This window comes from Chiloscyllium punctatum, chromosome 20, assembly GCF_047496795.1.
Source record: "Chiloscyllium punctatum isolate Juve2018m chromosome 20, sChiPun1.3, whole genome shotgun sequence".
Taxonomy (NCBI): Eukaryota; Metazoa; Chordata; class Chondrichthyes; order Orectolobiformes; family Hemiscylliidae; genus Chiloscyllium; species Chiloscyllium punctatum.
In genome coordinates this window covers 17705772-17727418 of record NC_092758.1, presented here as the reverse complement: position 1 = coordinate 17727418, position 21647 = coordinate 17705772, and the positions used below count along the sequence as shown (strand labels likewise).

General features: G+C 42.6%; 1 protein-coding gene across 4 annotated transcripts in view; it reads right to left on the bottom strand.

The window, feature by feature from the left end:
* The window catches only part of rad50 (RAD50 homolog, double strand break repair protein), a 160337-nt gene that overhangs the window by 56578 nt on the left and 82112 nt on the right, over window positions 1-21647 (bottom strand). For all 4 annotated transcript variants that reach the window (XM_072590429.1, XM_072590430.1, XM_072590427.1 and 1 more), the window contains exons 13-16: window positions 12501-12676; window positions 10293-10530; window positions 9905-10094; window positions 3955-4081 (exon numbers count right to left, since the gene is read on the bottom strand). In XM_072590429.1, coding sequence (XP_072446530.1) covers window positions 3955-4081; window positions 9905-10094; window positions 10293-10530; window positions 12501-12676 — 731 coding nt within the window. The remainder of the gene's footprint in view (window positions 1-3954; window positions 4082-9904; window positions 10095-10292; window positions 10531-12500; window positions 12677-21647) is intronic.

Sequence of the window (21647 nt, the reverse complement as noted above, 5' to 3'; positions counted from 1 at the left end):
GTTCCAAAAAGATTATTTCAGTCTTTGTGGTGGCATTTTCCTTGGAAGATATACAAAGCCACAATCAGAGATATCACAGGACTAGAAAGTATTGATACAATGCATAAATTGACTGCCTTCATTTCCAACACAGACCAAACTTCCTCTGGTCAACAGAGAAGTTTTTTTCATCTTGCCATCTTTCTATTTAGCTTTCATTTCCAAAACACACAATGATACAAACTTGCATACATAATCCCAATGGCCATGCAATGAATCATTCAACAGTAGGCAAAGTCAAACACGTGACAATGTATGCGTCTTTAGCCTACAAAGTACATTACAATCCAGAAGGTGAACAAACTGGGCCTTTTTTAAAATCACATAAAGCATTTATTTGAATAAAAACGCACTGTGCAAAATGTCTACTTGAAACATTTGGATGTCAAGTCACTAGCAGGAATTTGGTTCAATGTTCAGTTTAATCTGCCCTTCATCTAAATTAGAAATATAGTCTGTTTCATTATCAACACTGCATCCACAGGATATCCCTAAGCAATTCATAGAGATGAGTCACAAGTTACTTGCTTTGTAATAACAGCTGGCAATCTGACAAAGCAAACAGAAAATGAGAGAAGTGACTACAGTTGATTCTTTCGGTGGTGCTTAGGTTCTGGGAGAATGTCGATCATCTTCTTGAACAATGCCATGGGACACTGGAAATCCCCACCATCATTTAATAACCTACTCCGAAGGGATGACCTTGAATGATGCTCAGTGCCAGTGGATAGCGAGCGGAGAATGCCTCAAGCAGGACTTGAGCACAATAATGTTTGGCACAAATGCTGCTAGCTGAAACTTAGCAGATATTTTAAAAAATGAAAATAGACTCAAATCCAACTGCCTTTAACGTGGAAGACTGTTCAAGTTGTCATGCCATGCAAGCAACAGACTGAATTAAAACACATCCAACAATATACCTTTTGCCACATTTTCCCTGTCCATAGAGCTGCTTTTTATAATAAAAGAAAAGACTTTCCCCAGTTGACGCTCTCAATAAATTCCCACATCATGGTTATCTCTACACGTGTAACAGCTGCACAGCAAGATCTCTTGAAAAAGTTAACATTAAAGCAGTTTTATCTTACTAAATCATATCCAGCATACCAGCTACTTATCATAATGTGGAGAAAATTACAATGACTAGTTACTGTCCAGTTTATGGTTATCGAAAATTAAATCAAACTGCATGCCCTTCCAAACCCACAACCACTATCATCTAGAAGTGCGAGGGCAGCAGATACATGTGCACACCACCAACTGCAAGTTCTACTCCAAGCCCCTTTCCATTCTGATTTGAAAATGTATAGCCGTTCCTTCACTTTCACTAATCAAAATCCTCGAATTCCCTCCCTAACAGCATTGTGGGTCTACCTCCTGCAAATGCGCTGATGTAATTCAAGAAGGCAGCTCACCACCGCCTTCTCAAGGGCAACTGGGATGGGGCAAAAAAAATACTGGTTCAGTCAACAACACTGACATTGCGTGAATGATGAAAAGAGGAGGAATTGGCGACTGGTAATTGCACACAAATCAAGAGAACTATATCTGATACACTCATTTTACCATCGTAAGCTCTGCCTTTAAATAAGCACCAAATTTACAGGACTTGCTGCCTTATTCCATTTTTCTTTTTTTTAAGCAAATGATGTAAGTATTTAGTTCCCAACCAAATTTCCCTCGAGATGGTGGTAGAGACAGCTGCAATCCATATTATGCAATGTCATTAGGGCGGTCCAGGGTTTTAACCCAGCAAGAGTGACAATACAGTTCTAAGTGAGGATGGAATGTGACTTGGAGGGGAATTGCATAATATAGAGTTCCAGCGTATCTGATACCCTTGTTCCTCCAGGAAGCTGAAGTTACAGATTTGAAAGCTCAGCAAGTTTCTGCCGTGCATCTTTTGGATGGTACACACTGCTATCACTGTGCATTGGTGGTGAGGAGAGTAAAAGGCAGTAAATGGGATGCTAATCAAGCAGCTGCTTTGTCTTGGATGGTGTCAAGCTTCCAGTGTTGTAGGAGTTATACTCATCCAGGCAAGTGGAGAGTGTGCTGAACTGAATTTGACACACCTGAAGTATGCCTGGTAGATAGCACACAAGTACTGGGGTGACAGGAAGCGAGTTATTCGATGCAAGATTCCTAGCATCTGACCTGTTCTTGTAGCCACCATATTTATTTGGCTGATCCAGTTCAATTTCTGGCCAATGATAATCCCAAAAACTATATTCCTGCTAATTATTTTTTTATTCTGTTCAGAAATTAAAGGCCCTTGTACTGCAGTGACTTCCAAATGTGGAAGTCAATATATTGCGATGTAATCAGCATGTTGGCCCTCAGAACAACTGTGCAGCTGAGAAGCAAAGTTACCCGTAGGATCTTAATATTAGGGGTTTCAGAGACTTTAAAACCACTGAACGTCAAAGGACAATGGTTAGCTTTGCTCTTGTTAGAGTTAATCTTTGTCTAACACTTAGGTGGCACAAATGTTACTTGCCACTGCAACCACTATCTGAAGAGATGGAACATTGCGAGATTGAGAGTGAACATCCCCGCTTCAGAGATTCTGATGGAAGGATGACCCAACTGTAAACTGCTGATTCATATTTAACTCAAATTAAAAGATTAGGGTGGCACGGTGGCTCAGTGGTTAGCACTGCAGCCTCACAGCACCAGGGTCCCAAGTTCAATTCCAGCCTCAGGTGGCTGTCTGTGTGGAGTTTGCACATTCTCCCCATGCCTGCATGGGTTTCCTCCGGGTGCTCCGGTTTCCTCCCACAGTCCAAAGATGTGTGGGCCTGGTGAATTGGCCATACTAAATTGCCCATAGTGTTTGGTGCATTAGTCAGAGTGAAATGGGTTACTCTTTGGAGGGTCGGTGTGGAGGGTTGGGCAGAAGGGCCTGTTTCCACACTTTAGGGAATGTATGATTCACTCTGCCACTTGTGGGAATTGTGGTATTTTGCTTGGCAAAGGCTAAGACCTCCTCAGTTACCAATTAATCAATAAATTAAATTCAGTGAGGTTTCCCATGAAGTTATGGGGCTGGCCTAGGGAGTAGTTGTGCTATCTATGGTGAAGACCTGTCTCCAACATTGTATGATGATGATAGCCAGGATTTAGATTCCAACCTACCAACCTTGTGATCTGAAACCTCAGCCACACAACTGCTTTTGTTTAGGATTGCAATACTGCAAGCCAACATAATAAGTAAGTGGGCCAAGGTGGTTGGTTACTTACGTAACCTGCACGATAGACTCATTTCTGGATTAGAACTTTTGCCATTTAACTGCATATATTTCTGCAAGCTAATGACCTATTTGTGAATCGGGTGAACAGAAAGCTTACCCACGCTATGAACTGGTGAGTGTATAGTCTTGGGGCGGCATGGTGGCTCAGTGATTAGTACTGCTGCCTCACAGCGCCAGGGACGCGTGTTCGATTTCAGCCTTGGGCGACTGTCTGTGTGGAGTTTACACATTCTCTCAGTGTCTGTGTGGGTTTCCTCCCACAGTCCAAAGATGTGCAGGTTAGCTAAATTGGCCACACTAAATTGTCCATATAGTGTTGGGTGCATTAATCAGAGGTAAATGTCGGTAAATGGATCTGAGTTTGTTACTCTTCGGAGGGCGAGTGTGGACTTGTTGGGCTGAATGGTCTGTTTCCATACTGTAGGAAATCTAATCTAATCTAGCCAGTTAAACTCATCCAGCATTGCTACACATTGGAAGGTGCTGATGTTTAGGGTGACCTACAAAAATGCCTTTGAACTTGGGTAAGTGGGCACTTGGTTTCTCTTTGTTCAGAAAATGACAAGGAGGGTGCTGTCTACCTGAGTCGAAGGCAGGTATGTGACCCCCGTGTGGAAATGCAAACATTCGCACATTCACAACCACCTTTGCTCTTTCTTACCGGTCTCCACTTGAAGTTGCATCTCTTGCTTCTCCTGGTTGACCTGCTGCATGGTTCGGTTCACATCTATTCCCTGAAGCTTGGCAGCCTGCTGGGCAATCTTTCGTTCAACGTCTTTCAATTCCATCTGACAAAAAAACCCATGGATGACCATTACAATGGAAACAAATCATGCATCACAAGACCATTTGGTCCATTGAGCCTTTTCTGACATTTTGAAAGAGCAATCCAACTCATTCCATGCCCTTGCATTGTTTTCTGTAGCCCTGCCATTATTTTCCCTTCAGGTTCAAATACAATTCAATTTTGACCATTACTCCTGAATCGGATTCTTCTGTGCTTTCAAGTAACTTCTTCACACAGAGGGTGGTGAATGTATGAACAAGCTGCCAGAGGAAATGGTGGAGGCTGGTACAATTACAACATTTAAAAGGCATCTGGATAATATATGAATAGGAAGGGTAAATGGCACTGGGTCAGATTGGGATGTCTGGTTGACGTGAACGAGTAGGACTGAAGGGTCTGTTTCTGTGCGGTATGACTCTAAACCCTAACCCCCTATAACCTTCTGAAAAGAAAAACTTTTCATATTTTTTTTTGAAAAACCTTTTGTAACATCAAGGTGCTTTGGCATTGGTCAGTCGTTTGCTGAGTTCAAGCTGTTTGTTAACCCCACACCCTGATATGTGACGGCTCTCACTAAATCAGGGGTGAGAGAGACACTGGCAAGGTTTTATTTTCGCAAGTGCACACTCTTCTGTGTTTAGTCTAAATGGTTAGTCAAAGCGCTGTGAGATATGAGGCATTAAAAACTCAGATGAGAAAAATGTCTTCACTCAGTGTCGTGAGCCCATGGAATTCTCTGCCACAGAAAGCAGCTGAGACCAAACATTGTTTTCAGGAAGAGTTAGATACAGTTCTTAAGGCTAAAAAGCTTGAAGAGTATGGGGGAGAAAAGGTGGAACAGGGCACAGACTTGGATGATCGGTCGTGATCATTTTGAATGGCTGGTGGAGCAGGCTCAAGGGACTGAATGGCCTATTCTAACTCCTATTGTCTATGTTTCTAAAGTGCCCCCAACTGCAAGTTAGTTCAAGGGTCACTGCCAGTGAGCAGAGTGGAAAACCTGGTAAACTGCTACTTTTTTTGATAGGAAAGAAACTGAAAACCATATAGGACTTCCAAACCAGCAACCACCAGGACTGTACTAGCTGGCATCACACAACTGAACCATCCTGGAAACTTCTTCAAACTTGCTTTTATGAAATTTAAAAACCATCACCAGTTCAAATTTCACATTGAGCTCCATAGCAACTGTTCTTGCATTTGCTAATTCAAATGGATGAAGGAGGAAACGGAATGGGAAATAACTAGAAGCATAGATCAACCTGAAATACTGAGCTTGATTGGGCATGACCATGACAATGGTGGACCTCTACCCCTCAAACCTCTATGTCTTATTGAGGCTATCGCATATGCCTATGCCAGTCCATATCTCCCAATCCCTTCCCATGGATGTTCATGCCCATAATGCTTGCTTATACCCCTCCATCCACTCAGAGCCTCTTTGCTCCTCACATCCCCAGTGCCAGGTTACACCCTGTCCTGATGCCTCACATGCTGCGAAATGCCCCTGTACCCATCACTATGCTCAGTTTTTCCTCCCCATACCCTGCTATATAAAACCATACCATCTCCATGCCCACTGAAGGTTAATTTATCCTAAATGATAATAGGTTGTGTAAAAAAAAAATTATTAATTACTTTCCACTGTGCTGTAAAATGCCCCATTACTACTGGACAATAAAAGTGTTAATCATCCAGACCTTTGAAAGTATTAATGGCAGAAATTGCAAGCACGTGAAATCTCTTAACCTTGTATTAATAGACATTGCGGCATCGACAGCAGAGATCAGAGAACCAAAGCTGTTAATCAAGCAACATTTCTCTTGGAGCTCAGATGTTTCAACAGCCTAATGGATTTCTGGAATGTCAGCCAAGATTCTCAGGATACACCCTAAAAGGCACTACTGAAAATCAGACATCCCAGGTATGGTATCAGCGACCCACCTGCCATTTTTAAACAATTCTGCAGTCCTCCTGCCTTCATGAAAATTCAGGCTATTAACTCTGTTTCTGTCTCCACAGATGTTGCCTGACCTGCATTTTTCCAAAACCTTTTTTTTGGTCTTATCTTAGATTTTCATTATTTGTAGCATTTTGTGTACAATGATTTGTGAAATGTTGCGAATTATGCGTAGCTACACATTAATGGCCTTCACCTTGGTCTCCTCAGAAAACCTGGCTTGCAGGTCAGAAAGTCAGGTGTCAGGATCACTTCAAGAACACAACATTGACACAGTAGCTGGAGATTATACTGGCACAAATTTCAATCTCCCCGCAAATGATCATAACCAGCCACATCGTTCAAAAAGAATCTGCTTAAGTGACGAGCTTATTGAGAGGACTTTGGTTATAATATCTTCTGAGCACAATTGTGTAAGGTAGCAAAGTTACAAAAGGAGATAGCATAAATAAAGACATCGGATCAGGCAAATTTAATGATGCGTGTCAACATAGTGCCCTCATGTGGTCATGTTTTGTAAGTTAACTACATCAATTCATCAGATACTGACTGGGCTCAGTTTCAACAAAATGTTAAAAATGCAACAGAAACTGGAAGAATGGACAGCAAAAGGGGAAAAGAATTCAAACTAATCTTGCTTCTTGTCTAAAAGATTTGACTTTTAAAAGGTGGATGACACAGCACATCCCTCTTTAAGAAAGCATTAAGAAAACATTTTTTGTTATCTATTCCAGGGCCAAAACATCTCTTCAAATGAAAAGCAACATAATACATATTGCTTTTCACAATGAGTAACCAAGGGGCAGAATTTCCACAGTGCACAATATGGAATTGTTACAAAATCTAGGCCCTGCTTTGAATTTTCACAAGTGCATACACAGGTGCTGATTACTCTCAATAGCACATCTTTGGTTTAGGAGTGTGCGGAGAATCTAATTATAGGAGAGGATCATTCGAGAGTCCAATGGTAATATTCACTCGAGTCTGAACTAGATGAGTGCTCTTCACATAAGCCTTCCTATCCAACCCCTTCACAATGACACGCAGGGAGTCCATAGTCACTACATCAGCAGGCACTGTATTCCACAGAGTCACTCCTCTTTACTCTTTGGGGACTGGTTAGCTCAGATGGCTGGACAGCTGGTTTGCAAAACAAAGGGACATTAAAGGTATGGGTTCAATTCTCACACAGGCTGAGGTCACCATGAAGGATTCTCCTTCTCAACCTCTCCCCTCGCCTGGGCATGATGACCCTCAGCTTAAACCCCCAGTCACCTATTAATGAGACAGCAGCCCTCTGTAATCTCTTGCAGGAATTCAGCCAGGGCTGCATATCACATGTCAGCTGAAGGGACAGGCAGGTGATCTGATCCAAACATTCTGCCAAAAATGACCCACTAAAATGTGCTGTGGACAATCCCAGAGTGGGTGAGTGCAATGTCTAGAACTGCAATGTTCCACAATACACAATGACAAAACAATACAAAGGAATCTAACCTGACCATTCACTTACACCAATTATTGTAAAGGCAATATAAACATCATAACCATAGGATCATAAGATGTAGGAAATTCAGCCCACTGAGTCTGCTCTGCTATTCAATGAGATCATGGCTCATTTGATAATAAATGGGAGTCATGACAAAGCAATAATTCAAGAGGAGCTACAATGAGAAATCATGAGTGTGCAGATCAGTGGGTATCACTGACATATGTGTCTAGATAAGACTGTGGTCTCCAAATGGCTACAAACTCAATACAATTTTCTTTGATTTGCCTCCAATATATACACTCATCACAGTAATCACACAAACATCAAAGACGATGACATCAGGTGATGCGGTCAAAGGCTGGGTTAACAAGGTAATTTTCAGGGAATTCAAGGAGGCAAGGTGGAACGCAGGGAGATTCAGAGAAGGAATTTCAAAAATCAAGACCTACTCAGCTGTAGAGATATTATGGGTCAGAAATTCAGCTCAGTGATGTAATTCCAGAGCACATGCCTTGCAATATATGTATTGCCTGGTTCGTTCAATTTCTGACGAAGGAGCAGTGCTCCAAAAGCTAGTGCTTCCAATTAAACCTGTTGGACTTTGACCTAGTGTTGTGTGATTTTTAACTTTGTACACCCCAGTCCAACACCGGCATCTCTAAATCATGTCTTTCAACAGTAGATGTTCTTACAAATTCTGCAACTTCTGTGTGCTCAGCACCATGATATCATTCACACTGAATGAATAATGCTGCTGATTTAATTGTTAAATAATTAACTATTTCTTGCAGAATACTCAACATCATAACTGGGTGAAACTGCACCAACAAAAAATGAATAGCTGCTTCCTTTGAACTCTCTTTAGATATTACTTGGAGCATTTGTTCAAAACATGAATGTCATACTGAGAAAGAATGCTGGAATTGTGAGCTGAGTGAGTAGAAAATAAGACTATACAATGTAGTAGAAGCAAGCCATCCAGCCCAGAGTCAACTCTGCCATTCAATGAGATTATGGCTGATCCAATAATTTCCAACATCACTTTCTTGCCTTTTCCCCATAATCCTCAATTCCTTTACTGATTAAAAATCTGTCTTAATGGCCCAGCCTCAACTGCTCTCTGCAGTAAAGAATTCAGAACCTTCTGAAGAAATTCCTCTTCATCAGTCTGAAATGGATGTAATCTTATTCTGAGATTACACCCTCTGGAATCCGTCACATCGGGAAGGAAGCTCTCTGCATCTGCCAGTTCAAGTCTCAGAAGAATCTTGAATGTTTCAACAAGGCTGCCCCACATTCTTCTCAATTTCAGAAATCAAGACCTAGTCAGCTGTGGACATATTATGGGTCAGAAGTTCAGCTGAGTGATATAATTCCAGAGCACAGTCTTGCAATATAAGTATTGATCAAATTTACTCAACCTCTCCTCATCAGAGGGTTTCTTCATACATGGTGTTACATCTAGTGAACCTTCAATGCCAGTATATCTTTTCTCAGCTAAAGAGAATAAAATAGATCACAGTATTCTAACTATGATCTGTCAAATCTTATACAGTTTTAGCAAAACCTTCCGACTTTAATGTTCCATCCCCTTTGAAAAAAAAGGTCAACATTCCATTTGTCTTCCCTACAACCCACTGAGAGATAGAACTGTAAGTGCTGGAGAAAGTCAGAGTCGATATGGTGTGGTGCTGGAAAAAGCACAGCAGGTCAGGGCAGCATCTGAGGAGCAGGAGAGTCGACATTTTGGGTATAACCCTTCAGTCCGGATGAAGGATTCTGTCCAAAATGTCGACTCTCTTGCTCCTCAGATGCTGCCCTGACCTGCTGTGCTTTTTCCAGCACCACACTTTACCGACTACAACCCATTGAACCTGAAAGCCTGTTTTTTTGAGATTCATGGACAAATCCCTCCTTTCTGTGGTCTTTCTTGATTTAAATAGTATTCAGCTCCCCTATTCTTCTTGTCAAAGAACATGACCTCAAAGAGTCACTCATTTCCAGTTATATTGCTGTAATTGTATACCATGTAAGGCACATACATATGACCTGCTCTGCAGATGGAAGTGATGTAGGTTGTGTGCTGGACTTGGTCTGTGTGACCTTCCTCCATATTCACAGCTCTGGGGACCTCAACCTTTCAAAAGACAATGCCCAATACCAAAAGGACATCAGAGTTCTGACAACAGAGGTTTTCAATATCATGCAAGAGAAGCAACATGCTACCAAGTCGACACATGCAGAAAGCTTCAGGATTGCTGAAGTACTGCAGTCCCAGCAAGACCTTTGAGAAATGCTGTCATCCCACAGACTCCACTTGGAATCCACAGAATGTTTCAATGAGCTTGTGAAAATAATTTGCAAACAGTTACCTGGTATCTCTCCATGAGCGATATATCTTGCAGACATGCTTTTGCAGTGCCTTCCTCAGACAGGAAGGCAGCAAGAAGAGTCTCCTGTTCCTCCACATCCTTCTTCAGGTGCTGAATATCTCGATTGATGCTCTGGAGTTTATTGCGTAGTTCTGGCAAATCCTTTTCCTTAAGTTCAATAACAGTTTCCCTACAGAACAAAAACTCCAAGGGGTCACTTCACTATTTAAGACACAACAAAAATTAGCCTGTCAGACTGAGCATTAAATCTAGATCGAAAAACAAGGACTCTAATTGTTGAACCGAGTAAGCAACCAGTAAATTAATATTCATGGAGGTCAGAAATGGAAATGGAGACCAGTGAATCCAGCTCTGGTTTGTTTCATACCTGATTGGTTTCAGTCCCATCATCTCATCACGACGTTTCTCTTTCTTCTTCAGCTCAGACTCAGCCGATTTAAGTTTATCCGGGACAAGCCGCAGTTTTGACTGTAGATCATTGATGATGTCCTGTAACTCAGCCTCGGAGGGGAAAACGCGCTGACAGACAGGACAGCAGGGCTCAGTTTCCTCTGTTAACTGGCTAATAAATTGACTGTAGACAGCCGTCGCTCCAGAAAGCATAGCTGGGAAAACGGAGAGATTAGGCAAAGGGGGAAAAAAAACAGGGTTTAGCTTTCTCAGGTAGGGCGTGGACTGAAGACCAGCTGAACAAGAGAGAAGTTAATTCCCCTCATCATGCGACACGTTTGATCAGCAGTGAAAAGAATGCACGTTGACGTGGCCAACGCTCAAAGCCTCCTTGCACAGCTTGACACTCGTAATGTTATAAATACAACATTTAAAATCAAATCTTTATTTGCAGCCCCTCAAGAGTAACCTTTCTTTGAAAGGAGCTGACGGCAAGGTGGACTAGTAATCTAGAGACCCAAGTAATGTTCTGGGCACCTGTATTCAAATCCCGCCAGAGGAGACTGGAATATGAATTCAATAAAAATCTGGTATTAAGAGTCAGTTCCATTGGCTGAAAATCCCATCTGGTTCACTGATGCCCTTGAAGGAGAGAATCTGCCATTCTTACCTAGTCTGGCCTCTGTGTGGCTCCAGACCCACAGCAAGATGGCTGACACTTAACTGCCCTCTGAGCAATTAGGGACAGACTCTGGATTAGATTAGATTAGATTAGATTAGATTTGATTACTTACAGTGTGGAAACAGGCCCTTCGGCCCAACAATTCCACACCGCCCCGCTGAAGCGTAACCCACCCATACCCCTACATCTATATCTACCCCTTACCTAACACTACGGGCAATTTAGCATGGCCAATTCACCTGACCTGCACATCTTTGGACTGTGGGAGGAAACCGGAGCACCCGGAGGAAACCCACGCAGACACGGGGAGAACGTGCAAACTCCACACAGTCAGTCGCCTGAGGCGGGAATTGAACCCAGGTCTCCGGCGCTGTGAGGCAGCAGTGCTAACCACTGTGCCACCCACAATTAGTGGTGCTGGAAAACCACAGCAGTTCAGATAGCATCCGAGGAGCAGTAAAATCGACATATCGGGCAAAAGCCCTTCATCAGGAATACCTAATGCATTGATTTTACTGCTCCTCGGATGCTGCCTGAACTGCTGTGCTTTTCCAGGACCACTAATCCAGAATCTGGTTTCCAGCATCTGCAGTCATTGTTTATACCTAAATTAGGGACAGACAAAAAAAAACGCTGGCCAGCAAAACTCACATCCCATGAATGAACTAAAAACAAACTTGTACTGAAGCAATTTGCCAAGGTTCTGCAAGTTATAGGGTGTTAGAGGTCTCCAGCATGGGAACAGGCCTTTCTGCCCAACTTGTCCATGCTGCCCAGTTTGCACAATTAAACCAGTTCCATTTGCTGTGTGTTCCTGCCTGCCAAGCATTTAACAAAATGTCTCCACAAATGTGGAACACAGCATTGAATTTGTATGTACAGGTGAGTCTTCTTCTTCAAAAGAAAATGGGAATAGACCGGCAACAAATGGACTGCAACAGCTCAAGAAAGCAGTTCACCACCACTTTCTCAAAGGCAATTATGAATGGTCAATAAATGCTGGCTTACCTCACAAGGTCCACTTCCCACCAATGAACAAAAATAAATAAAAAGGTGCACTAGTGCAAGGATGGTGGGGGCAGGGGATGAGGGGAGTGCTCAAGAAGTTGGTCTGAGGGGAGCTACTGGTCAAAATAATCTCACTGCTACTGGTTAGGCATGAATGGAGCTAAATAAGGTGAGCTTGAAAATGTGAAGAGCAGAAGAGAAGCACTGAACAAGATTGGGTGGTTTAATCATCTCACCAGGTGTCCAAGTGGAAAAGGAAGGGACAAAGGATGGTCAGATTACATTGATTACAGTTTCTGACCTTGGTGCTGCTGTGTAAATGCTAAGGATGGATGTTGGGCAAGAAGTAAGGGAAATAAAGATGCAATTTGGTGAGAAATTGTGGCACGGCAGTCAGAACTGCTAAAAAATGTAGCTTACCGAAAATTCACCCAATTTCCTTCTGATGCAGAAAGCCAATCAACAAGGGTGCACAGAGTCAGATTCTAGCCTCACCTCTTTGCTTTGATGTCTTTTCGATGTCATCCTGAAGTTTATACAGGTCACTCTCAAAATCCTGGCCTCCGCACAAGTCGAAAAGTTTTTCCTCGTAGGTAGAGAGTTGCTGTTCTTTTGTTTTCAGTGCACTACTTGTGTGATTTTTGTTCTGATCTGCTGATGCCAAATCCTTACTAAAAGTTTCAGAAAGTAAAGTTCACATTAAACCTTACAGGAAATTACAGTCTCAGTGTGGTCAAAACTGTTCACAATATTCTAGATCTCGTCCAACGGGTGCGTTCATAACCTTCTCTATATTTATACTCCATCCCCTTTGAAATAAAGGCCAACAGTCCATTTATTTCCCTATTATCTGCTGAATTTGAAAGCTAGCTTTTTGTGATTTATGCACAAGGACACTCCAAATCCCTCTGTGCTTCAGCTTTTTGCAGTTTTTCTCTGTTTAAAAATATTCAGATCATCTACTCTCCCTGTCAAAGTGCAAGACTCATTTTCCCACACTAAGTCCTACTTGCCAAGTTCTCCCCACTCACCTAACCTGTCTAACACCCTCAGTAGACACGGTCATCCTCACTAGTCGCCTCCCTTCCTCTTCTTGTGTCATCTGCCAACTTGGTGATATAGTACATTCACCTCCCTCCTCCAAGTCACTGGCACGCATTGTAAATAATTGTGGCCCAACATGGATTCCTGTGGCATTCCACAGTTACAGGTGTCATCCCAAAATGTCTTCCTTAATCCAAACCTCTTTCTTTTATTGGTTAACCAATCATTTATCCACAATAATGTAATAACCCAACACCATAACTCTTATCTCTTTAAGAAGTGTCATATGCAGTTCTTCATTAAATGTATTTCGAAATCCAACAATATTACTTTTACTGATTCTCCTCTGTCTTCAAAGAATACTAACAGATTTATCAGATAGGATTTCTCCTTCATGAAGTCATGTTCACAATGCTGGATTATGGTACATAGTTAGAATAGTCTGCTATTACATTCTTTATAACAGACTCTAATGTTTTCCAGTAACAGATATTAAGCTAACTGGCCTACAGGCGTTACCTCTTTTTGTCTACCTCACTTTTGGATTGAGAGTGTTTTGTTTGCAGTTTTCCAACCTTCTGGGACTTTTTGCAACAATAAGGATTCTTGGAAGATTACGAGTGGATCCACTATCTCTGCAGCTACTTCCTTTAACTTCCTTGGATACACGGCATCAGGTCCAGGAGACTCACTGGTCTTTGGCTCATTAACTTCCCTAGTATTTTATCTTTAGTTTTAGGTATTGCATTTACTTTCTCCCTTACTTTGCCCTTTATTTAGCATTTTTGGACTGCTATTAGTGATTCCTACTATGAAGATCATGTAAAGTCTAAGTCAACTACTCTTCCATTTCTTGGCTCCCCATTACTATTTCCTCCTCATTCTCTAAAGGGCCTATGTTCACTTTGGCCTCTCACTCCCATTTTATACAATTAAATAAACTCTTACACTCTTTTTTTATATACCTGATTGTTTAACCACAAAGATTTCCCCTCCCACCCTTATTATTATTTAGTCACCTTTGGTTGGTTTTTAGAAGTTTTGGCATCTTCTGTCTTAACATTAATCCTCACGACATTGTATGTTTTTGTTAGTTTAAATTTGATACTAAATATCAATTGGATTTGATTATAAAGTATGGTGATATATAATTTATAAACCTGGTTAACCATGGTTATCTTGCCCCCTTCCTCACAGACACATCTTTGCTGTGAGCTAATAACTATTTCTTAAACATTTTCCATTTTTCCTTAATCGACTTTCCTGTTAAACCTTTCACAATCCAGAGGTGATAAAATGTAGAACAAGAAAAAGCACAGGAGGTCAGGTAGCACCTGAGGAGCAAGAGAATCGATGTTTCAGGTTTAACCCTTCAGCAGGGCCCTGACAAAGTATTAATCTGGAAACATCGATTCTCTTGCTCCTCAAATGCTGCCTGACCTGCTGTGCTTTTTCCAGAGCCACACTTTCTTGACTCTGACTTCTCTAGCATCTGCAGTCCTCACTACCTCTTTTCCCTGTCCACTAGAGTCAACTCTGTCTTCACTCCTTTTCGAAATACCTCCATTGTTTATTTTAGCACAGTTGCTTCTGACCCAAGTTTCTCACTCAGACTGAATGCTAAATGTTACTATATTATGTTTCCTCCAGGATACTTTACTCAGATCATTTATTATACCTGCGTTATTGATCCAAAATAGCCTGATCCCTGATGCATCCACAGCATTGTTTTTCACAAACTATTCCAAATATTAGCAAGTTTCACATGATGGGGGGGGGGCAGGGGGAAAGAGGAGAAATCACATCTAGAGTGAGATGCAACCTGACTGAGCACATAATTTGGGGACTTTGGAGGCAGTGTGGGAACAGAACTGGTCATAGAGTCATAGAGATGTACAGCACGGAAACCGACTCTTTGGTCCAACTCGTCCATGCTGACCAGATATCCTAACCCAACCTAGTCCCCCTGCCAGCACCCGGACCATATCCCTCCAAACCCTTCCTATTCATATACCCATCCAGAGGCCTTTTAAATGTTGCAATTGTACCAGCCTCCACCACTTCCTCTGGCAGCCCATTCCATACTCACACCACCCTTTGCATGAAAAAGTTGCCTGTACCCTATCCATGCCCTTCATGATTTTATAAACCTCTATAAAGGTCACCCCTCAGCCTCTGTGCTCCAGGGAAAACAGCCCCACCCCATTCAGCCTCTCTCTATGGCTCAAATCCTCCAACCCAGGCAACATCTTTGTAAATCTTTTCTGAACCCTTTCAAGTTTCACAACATCCTTCCAATAGGAAGGACACCAGAATTGCATACAATATTCTAAAAGTGGCCGAACCAACATCCTGTACGCTGCAACATGACTTCCCAACTCCTGCACTCAATACTCTGACAAATAAAGGTAAATTTTCCTTTCTCCATTATAAGAGTTTAAAATTTAGTTAATAGATTAATAAGGTAGCTGACTGGGGGATAGTTATCAGTCAATCATCTGAACCCTGAACAGGGCCTCAATAGGTGTAAATAGTCATTGAAGCTTTACTGGTGAGAGTCAGCTCTACCTCAGAGAGGGCCTATTGAAAGCATGTGATCAGAAAACTTCACATGGTCAAGAAGGAAAGATCACATCTGGAGTGAGATACAGTCTGTCAGAGTATATGGTTCAGGCACTTTGGAGGCAGTATCGGAATTTGGTGCAGAAGGGAAGTGGTTCTTGCTCGGCTTTTTTTGACTCATTGTTTGTCAGGATTTTGTTTTAATGGGATAACCTTAAGTCCAGGATCAGGGACCCAGCACAAAAGAGTGATATCACAGGAAAACCACATTGGTTAGTAAAGCTGCTAATTTGACTGTTATCTTCAGTTTGAGGCTAAATAGGAGAAATATTTACAGATTACAAACCAAAAAAAAGGAGGAAATTTTAAGAACTAAAGTAAGAACCAAGCAGTTAAAAGGGATGCGTTATAACACACGTGGGAGCTGGTGGACTCCATTGTGGTTCATAGTGACCACATCTGTAGCAAGTGTTCATTGTTTGGGAGAAGATTTGTAGCTCGGGTGCTCGTTGTTGTGGTTCTGTTCGCCGAGCTGGGAATTTGTCTTGCAAACGTTTCATCCCCTGTCTAGGTGACATCCTCAGTGCTTGGGTGCCTCCTGTGAAGCGCTTCTGTGCTATTTCCTCCGGCATTTATAGTGGCCTGTCTCTGCCGCTTCCGGTTGTCAGTTCCAGCTGTCCGCTGTAGTGGCCGGTATATTGGGTCCAGGTCGATGTGTTTGTTCATTGCTTGAGAAACTCTGGCTCAGAGTTGATGTGCTGGAGTCTGAGCTTTGAAAACTATGACACACCAGGGTGGGAGAGAGTTATCTGCACACTGTTTCAAAAGGCAGTCACCAACCCTTGGATTAACTGCCTTGAATTCAATCAGTGGTCAGGTACAGGAGGGTGGCACGATGAATGTGGGACTGAGTGAGGAAGGTAGAGGCATCTGGGAGATAGTGCTGAAGGAACCTCAGCCTTTGAGCTTGTCTAACAGATATTTGCTCGGTGTGGATGACAATGGGGGCTATCGGGAGAATGACTAAACTGACCACAGCACGGTGGTAAAGGGAGCTATTTTGAGGGGGTGGGGGTGTGTGGAGGAGTTGGGAATCTATACTTGTAACTGGAGATAGTATAGTCAGAGGAATAGACATTGTTCTCTATGGCCAGGTTCGAGAGTCCCAAAGGCTGTGCTGCCTTCCTGGTACCTGAGTTCAGGATATCTCACCTGGGCTGAAGACTAACTTGGAGTGAGAGGGTGAACATCCAGTTGTGGTGGTCCATGAAGGTATCAACATACATCTGGAGGAGGGAAGAGGTTCTGCTGAGGGAATGAACACAGCTAGGGACTAAATTAAAAGGCAGAATCAAAAAGGTAATCTTAAGATTACTACCTAAACCACAAGCAAGTTGGCACAGGGTCAACTGGATTAAACAGGATCTCTTCTAGTCCCTTCAATGTCGCTGGCACCAACATGGACTTTGACAACCCCCACTCCAATTCATCTCCAGCTCTGAGGATATTTCCTTAACTCTGGCACCAAGCAGGTAGTACAGGTTTCAGGACTCTCATTTACGGCTTCAGGGAATTGCATCAATCCCCCTAATTTTATTGTCTCCTACACTTACACGCTCCTATTTCTATCGCTCCTGAGGTTCAGAGCTTTTCATTGAAGTGTAATTGTCCAGCATTCCAGGTCTGATCCCTGGTATGAAGATATCATATCAGCAAAGAGTAAACAGGTTAGGACTCTACTCACTGGAGTTTAGAAGAATGAGGTGAACTCATTGAAGCATACAGGATTAAGGGCCTTGACAGGGTAAATGTTGAAGTTGTTTCTCTTCATGGAAGATTCGAAGACCAGAGAACATGGTCTCAGAATAAAGGGACACCAATTTAAGACTGAGATGACAGGGAATTTCTTGAGGGTGGAGTGTCTTTGAAATTCCTTGCCACAGACAGCTCTGGGGGCAAGTCCTTGTGTATATTTCTTTGATCAGTTGGGGAATCAGTAGGGAAAATGCAGGAAAGACGACATGAAGAATATCTGATCAACCATGTTACTATTGAATGGTGGAGCAGGCTTGAGGGGCTGAATGGATAAATCTCATTCCTATTTCTTAGGATCATCTTTTGGTAGCCTTCTTAATTACTTGCTTTCTTTGCAATCTAACCTGCAAAGTTTAATTTGGAAAAAGTAACATTTGGCAGAAACCTGCAGTATGTCATGGTGAAGAAGAAGTATTCCTGTCTATAAGTTAGAGATTTTATGTTCTTCACTAATAAGGCTTTAACAAAGACAATTATTGCAATACAAGGAAAAACATAATTTAATATTTGAACATTCTGAGTAGTTAGAAACAAAGCAAAAGATCTATTGATGTGATTCTGAATATTATTGACTATTGAATGACACACCGCCTTTTTCAATAGAGAAAAAATCCACGATTCCAAATTAAAGTTTAGAATGGTTGACAATTTTGGAAATTTGCAGGAGGCAAAATTAGGAAGAAATCACTTTACAAAAGCGGAAGCCTCTCTGGGTCCACCCACCTGGACTCACAGGAGGATAGGTTTGTGCTGTCCACATAACCAATCTTCAAGGTAATGTTGAGCACTTGGACAGGCAGAGGCAGTGGATGTGATTTATGCGGCTTTTGAGAAACACTGGAAAAAATGTGCCTGAGAGACTTGTGAGGGACACAGTACAGGAAGTAGGGTAGTGCTGCTCTGAGGCATTGGAAGGGCTTTTCGGGGACTGCTTAAGAGTTGGTCAGCATGGGAGACCGATTAGCAAGGTTAGATCTCATGGAATACAGGGACAACTAGCCATTTGAATACAGAACTGGCTCAAAGGAAGAAGACAGAGGGTGGTGATGGAGGGTTGTTTTTCAGACTGGAGGCCTGTGGCCAGTGGAGTGCCACAAGGATCGGTGCTGGGTCCTCTTCTTTTTGTCATTTACATAAATGATTTGGATGCGAGCATAAGAGGTACAGTTAGTAAGTTTGCAGATGACACAAAAATTGGAGGTGTAGTGGACAGTGAAGAGGGTTATCTCAGATTACAACAGGATCTGGTCCAGATGGGCCAGTGGGCTGAGAAGTGGCAGATGGAGTTTAATTCAGATAAATGCGAGGTGCTGCATTTTGGAAAAGCAAATCTTAGCAGAACTTATACACTTAATGGTAAGGACCTAGGGAGTGTTGCTGAACAAAGAGACCTTGGAGTGCAGGTTCATAGCTCCTTGAAAGTGGAGTGGCAGGTAGATAGGATAGTGAAGAAGACGTTTGGTATGCTTTCCTTTATTGGTCAGAGTATGGAGTACAGGAGTTGGGGGGTCATATTGCGCTGTACAGGACATTGGTTAGGCCACTGTTGGAATATCGCGTGCAATTCTGGTCTCCTTCCTATCGGAAAGATGTTGTGAAACTTGAAAAGGTTCAGAAAGGATTTACAAGGATATTGCCAGGGTTGGAGGATCTGAGCTACTGAGAGAGGCTGAACAGGCTGGGGCTGTTTTCCCTGGAGCGTCAGAGGCTCACGGGTGACCTTATAGAGGTTTATAAAATTATGAGGGGCACGGATAGGATAAATAGACAAAGTCTTATCCCTGGGGTCAGAGAGTCCAGAACTAGAGGGCATAGGTTTAGGGTGAGAGGGGAAAGATATAAAAGAGACCCTAAGGGGCAACTTTTTCAAGCAGAGGGTGGTACGTGTATGGAATGAGCTGCCAGAGGATGTGGCGGAGGCTGGTATAATTGCAACATTTAAGAGGCATTTGGATGGGTATATGAATAGGAAGGGTTTGGAGGGATATGGGCCGGGCGCTGGCAGGTGGGACTTGATTGGGTTGGGATATCTGGTCGGCATGGATGGGTTGGACCGAAGGGTCTGTTTCCATGCTGTACATCTCTATCACTCTATGATCCAAATTCAAAAACTCAGCGCACCCCAAACAAGTAAGCCACTACCATACAGACTTCATAAGTAAGTAAATGGAAGACTGCGTGCCAAGCAAGTGAATCTGAATGTTCCCCAACCAGAAACCATGGATGATCCAGGAGATCCACTCCCTACTGAAGTCCGGGTCTAAAGTGTGCAGGTCGGGCAAACCTGACCTAATCAGGAAATCCAGGTTTGACCTTTGTAAGATCATCACAGGCGATACCAAACTAAGCTTAAGACCCAGACCAATCACATGGACACCCTGTCATTTGCGGCAAGGTTTACATGACATAACAGGTTACAAAGCAGAGCCTAGCAGAATCACAGACAACAGTTCATCCTATCAGGGTTTAATATATTCGTTTGACAGAAGGTTCATGTGAAACGATGCCCTCTTTCCCAACAGTCTTGTATGCAGCAGTACCCACATCACAGATATTAGCTTGGCCTTGAGAGTGAATCCACAAAGTGACTGACCTGTGTACTCAGATCTGTGTGGCACAACTGGGGGTATTCACAGATATCTTTACTCTCCTTACCATGTTCTGAAGTCCCTACCTGCTTCAAGACGACCACCATCGTCCCTGCGCCAAAGAAGAATCATGCAGCATGCCTCAATGCCTGTAGCCCAGTGGCTTTGACCTCCATAATTATGAAATGTTTCAAGATGTTAGTCATGACTTGTATGAACTCCAGCCTCCCAGATTGCCTCCGTTCCTTGCAATTCACCTACCAGCAAAATAGGTCTATGGCAGACACCATCTCCATGGCCTTACACTCAGCCCTGGAATAACTAGATAACAAGGATACCTACATCAGGATCCTACTTTGCGCTGTAGTCAATATTTTCAACACCATAATTCCAAAAACTCAAACTCAGACCTAGGTCTTAGATCCCCCCTCTAAGGAGATCCTTGACCTTTTGCTAAATAAATCACAACCAGTAAAGAATAGGGGATAACACCTCCTCCACTATAATCCACGACACGGGTGCTCTGCATGGCTTTGTCCACAGCTCCCTACCACACTCCGTCAATTATGTGGCCAAATTCCACTCCAACGCCATTTACAAGTTTGCTGACGACACCATTATTGTAGGTTGAATCTCAACAACAATGAGACAGAATACAGGAAAGAGATGGAGTGCTTAGCAGCATGGTGCAAAGACACCAATCTCTCCAATGTCAGCAAAACAAAGGAGCTGGTCATTGACTTCAGGAAGTGGAATGGAGGGCATGCCACTGTCTGCATCAAAGGTGCTGAGGTCAAAAACACAAAGCTCCTAGGAGTGATGGTCACCAGCAATCTGTCCTGGTGCACCCACGTCGAACTGATGGTCAAGAAAGCACAACCACGTCTCTACTTCCTCAAGAGACTAAGGAGACCTCATGTCTACAAGAACTCTTACTAATTTTTATACATGTGTCACATAAAGCATCTTATCTGAATGCACCACAGTATAGTATGGCAACTGCTCTTGCCAAGACGGCAAGAAACTAGAGAAGTGGAGAACATGGCCCAGTGCATCATGCAAACTAGCCTTCCATCCATTGACTTCATCTATACGTCTTGCTGCCTTGGGAAAGTAACCAATATCAAAGACCCCTCCCACCCCTGGTTATACTCACTCCCACCCACTTCTGTTGGTAAAAGATAAAACTCTGAATACATGTATGAACAGATTTAAAAGCAGCTTCTTCCCTGCTGTTGATTGACTTTTGCATGGACCTCTTCCATGTTAATGGTGATCTCACACTCTCCCTTCTCTGCAACTATAACACTGTATTCTGCGCTCTCTTATTGTCCTGATGCGCTTTGTATGGTACAATTTGCCTGTATGGCACTCAAAACAACACTCTCCACTGTATCTCAATACATGTGACCATAATAAACCAAACTTAAAACTCAAAGATTAAGTGCCATGAAATTAAGCGTAAAATGGCAGCATAAATGGACGAGTGTCCACCTTTCCCATTTCCCACAACTAGATGCCTGTCTAAACTGACATTATCAATTCATGCCAATAATGATTTTTTTTCGCACACAGATCCATGTCTACTTGGATTGGGTCAAACGCAATATGTGTTCAATGTGTCTGTGCAGGA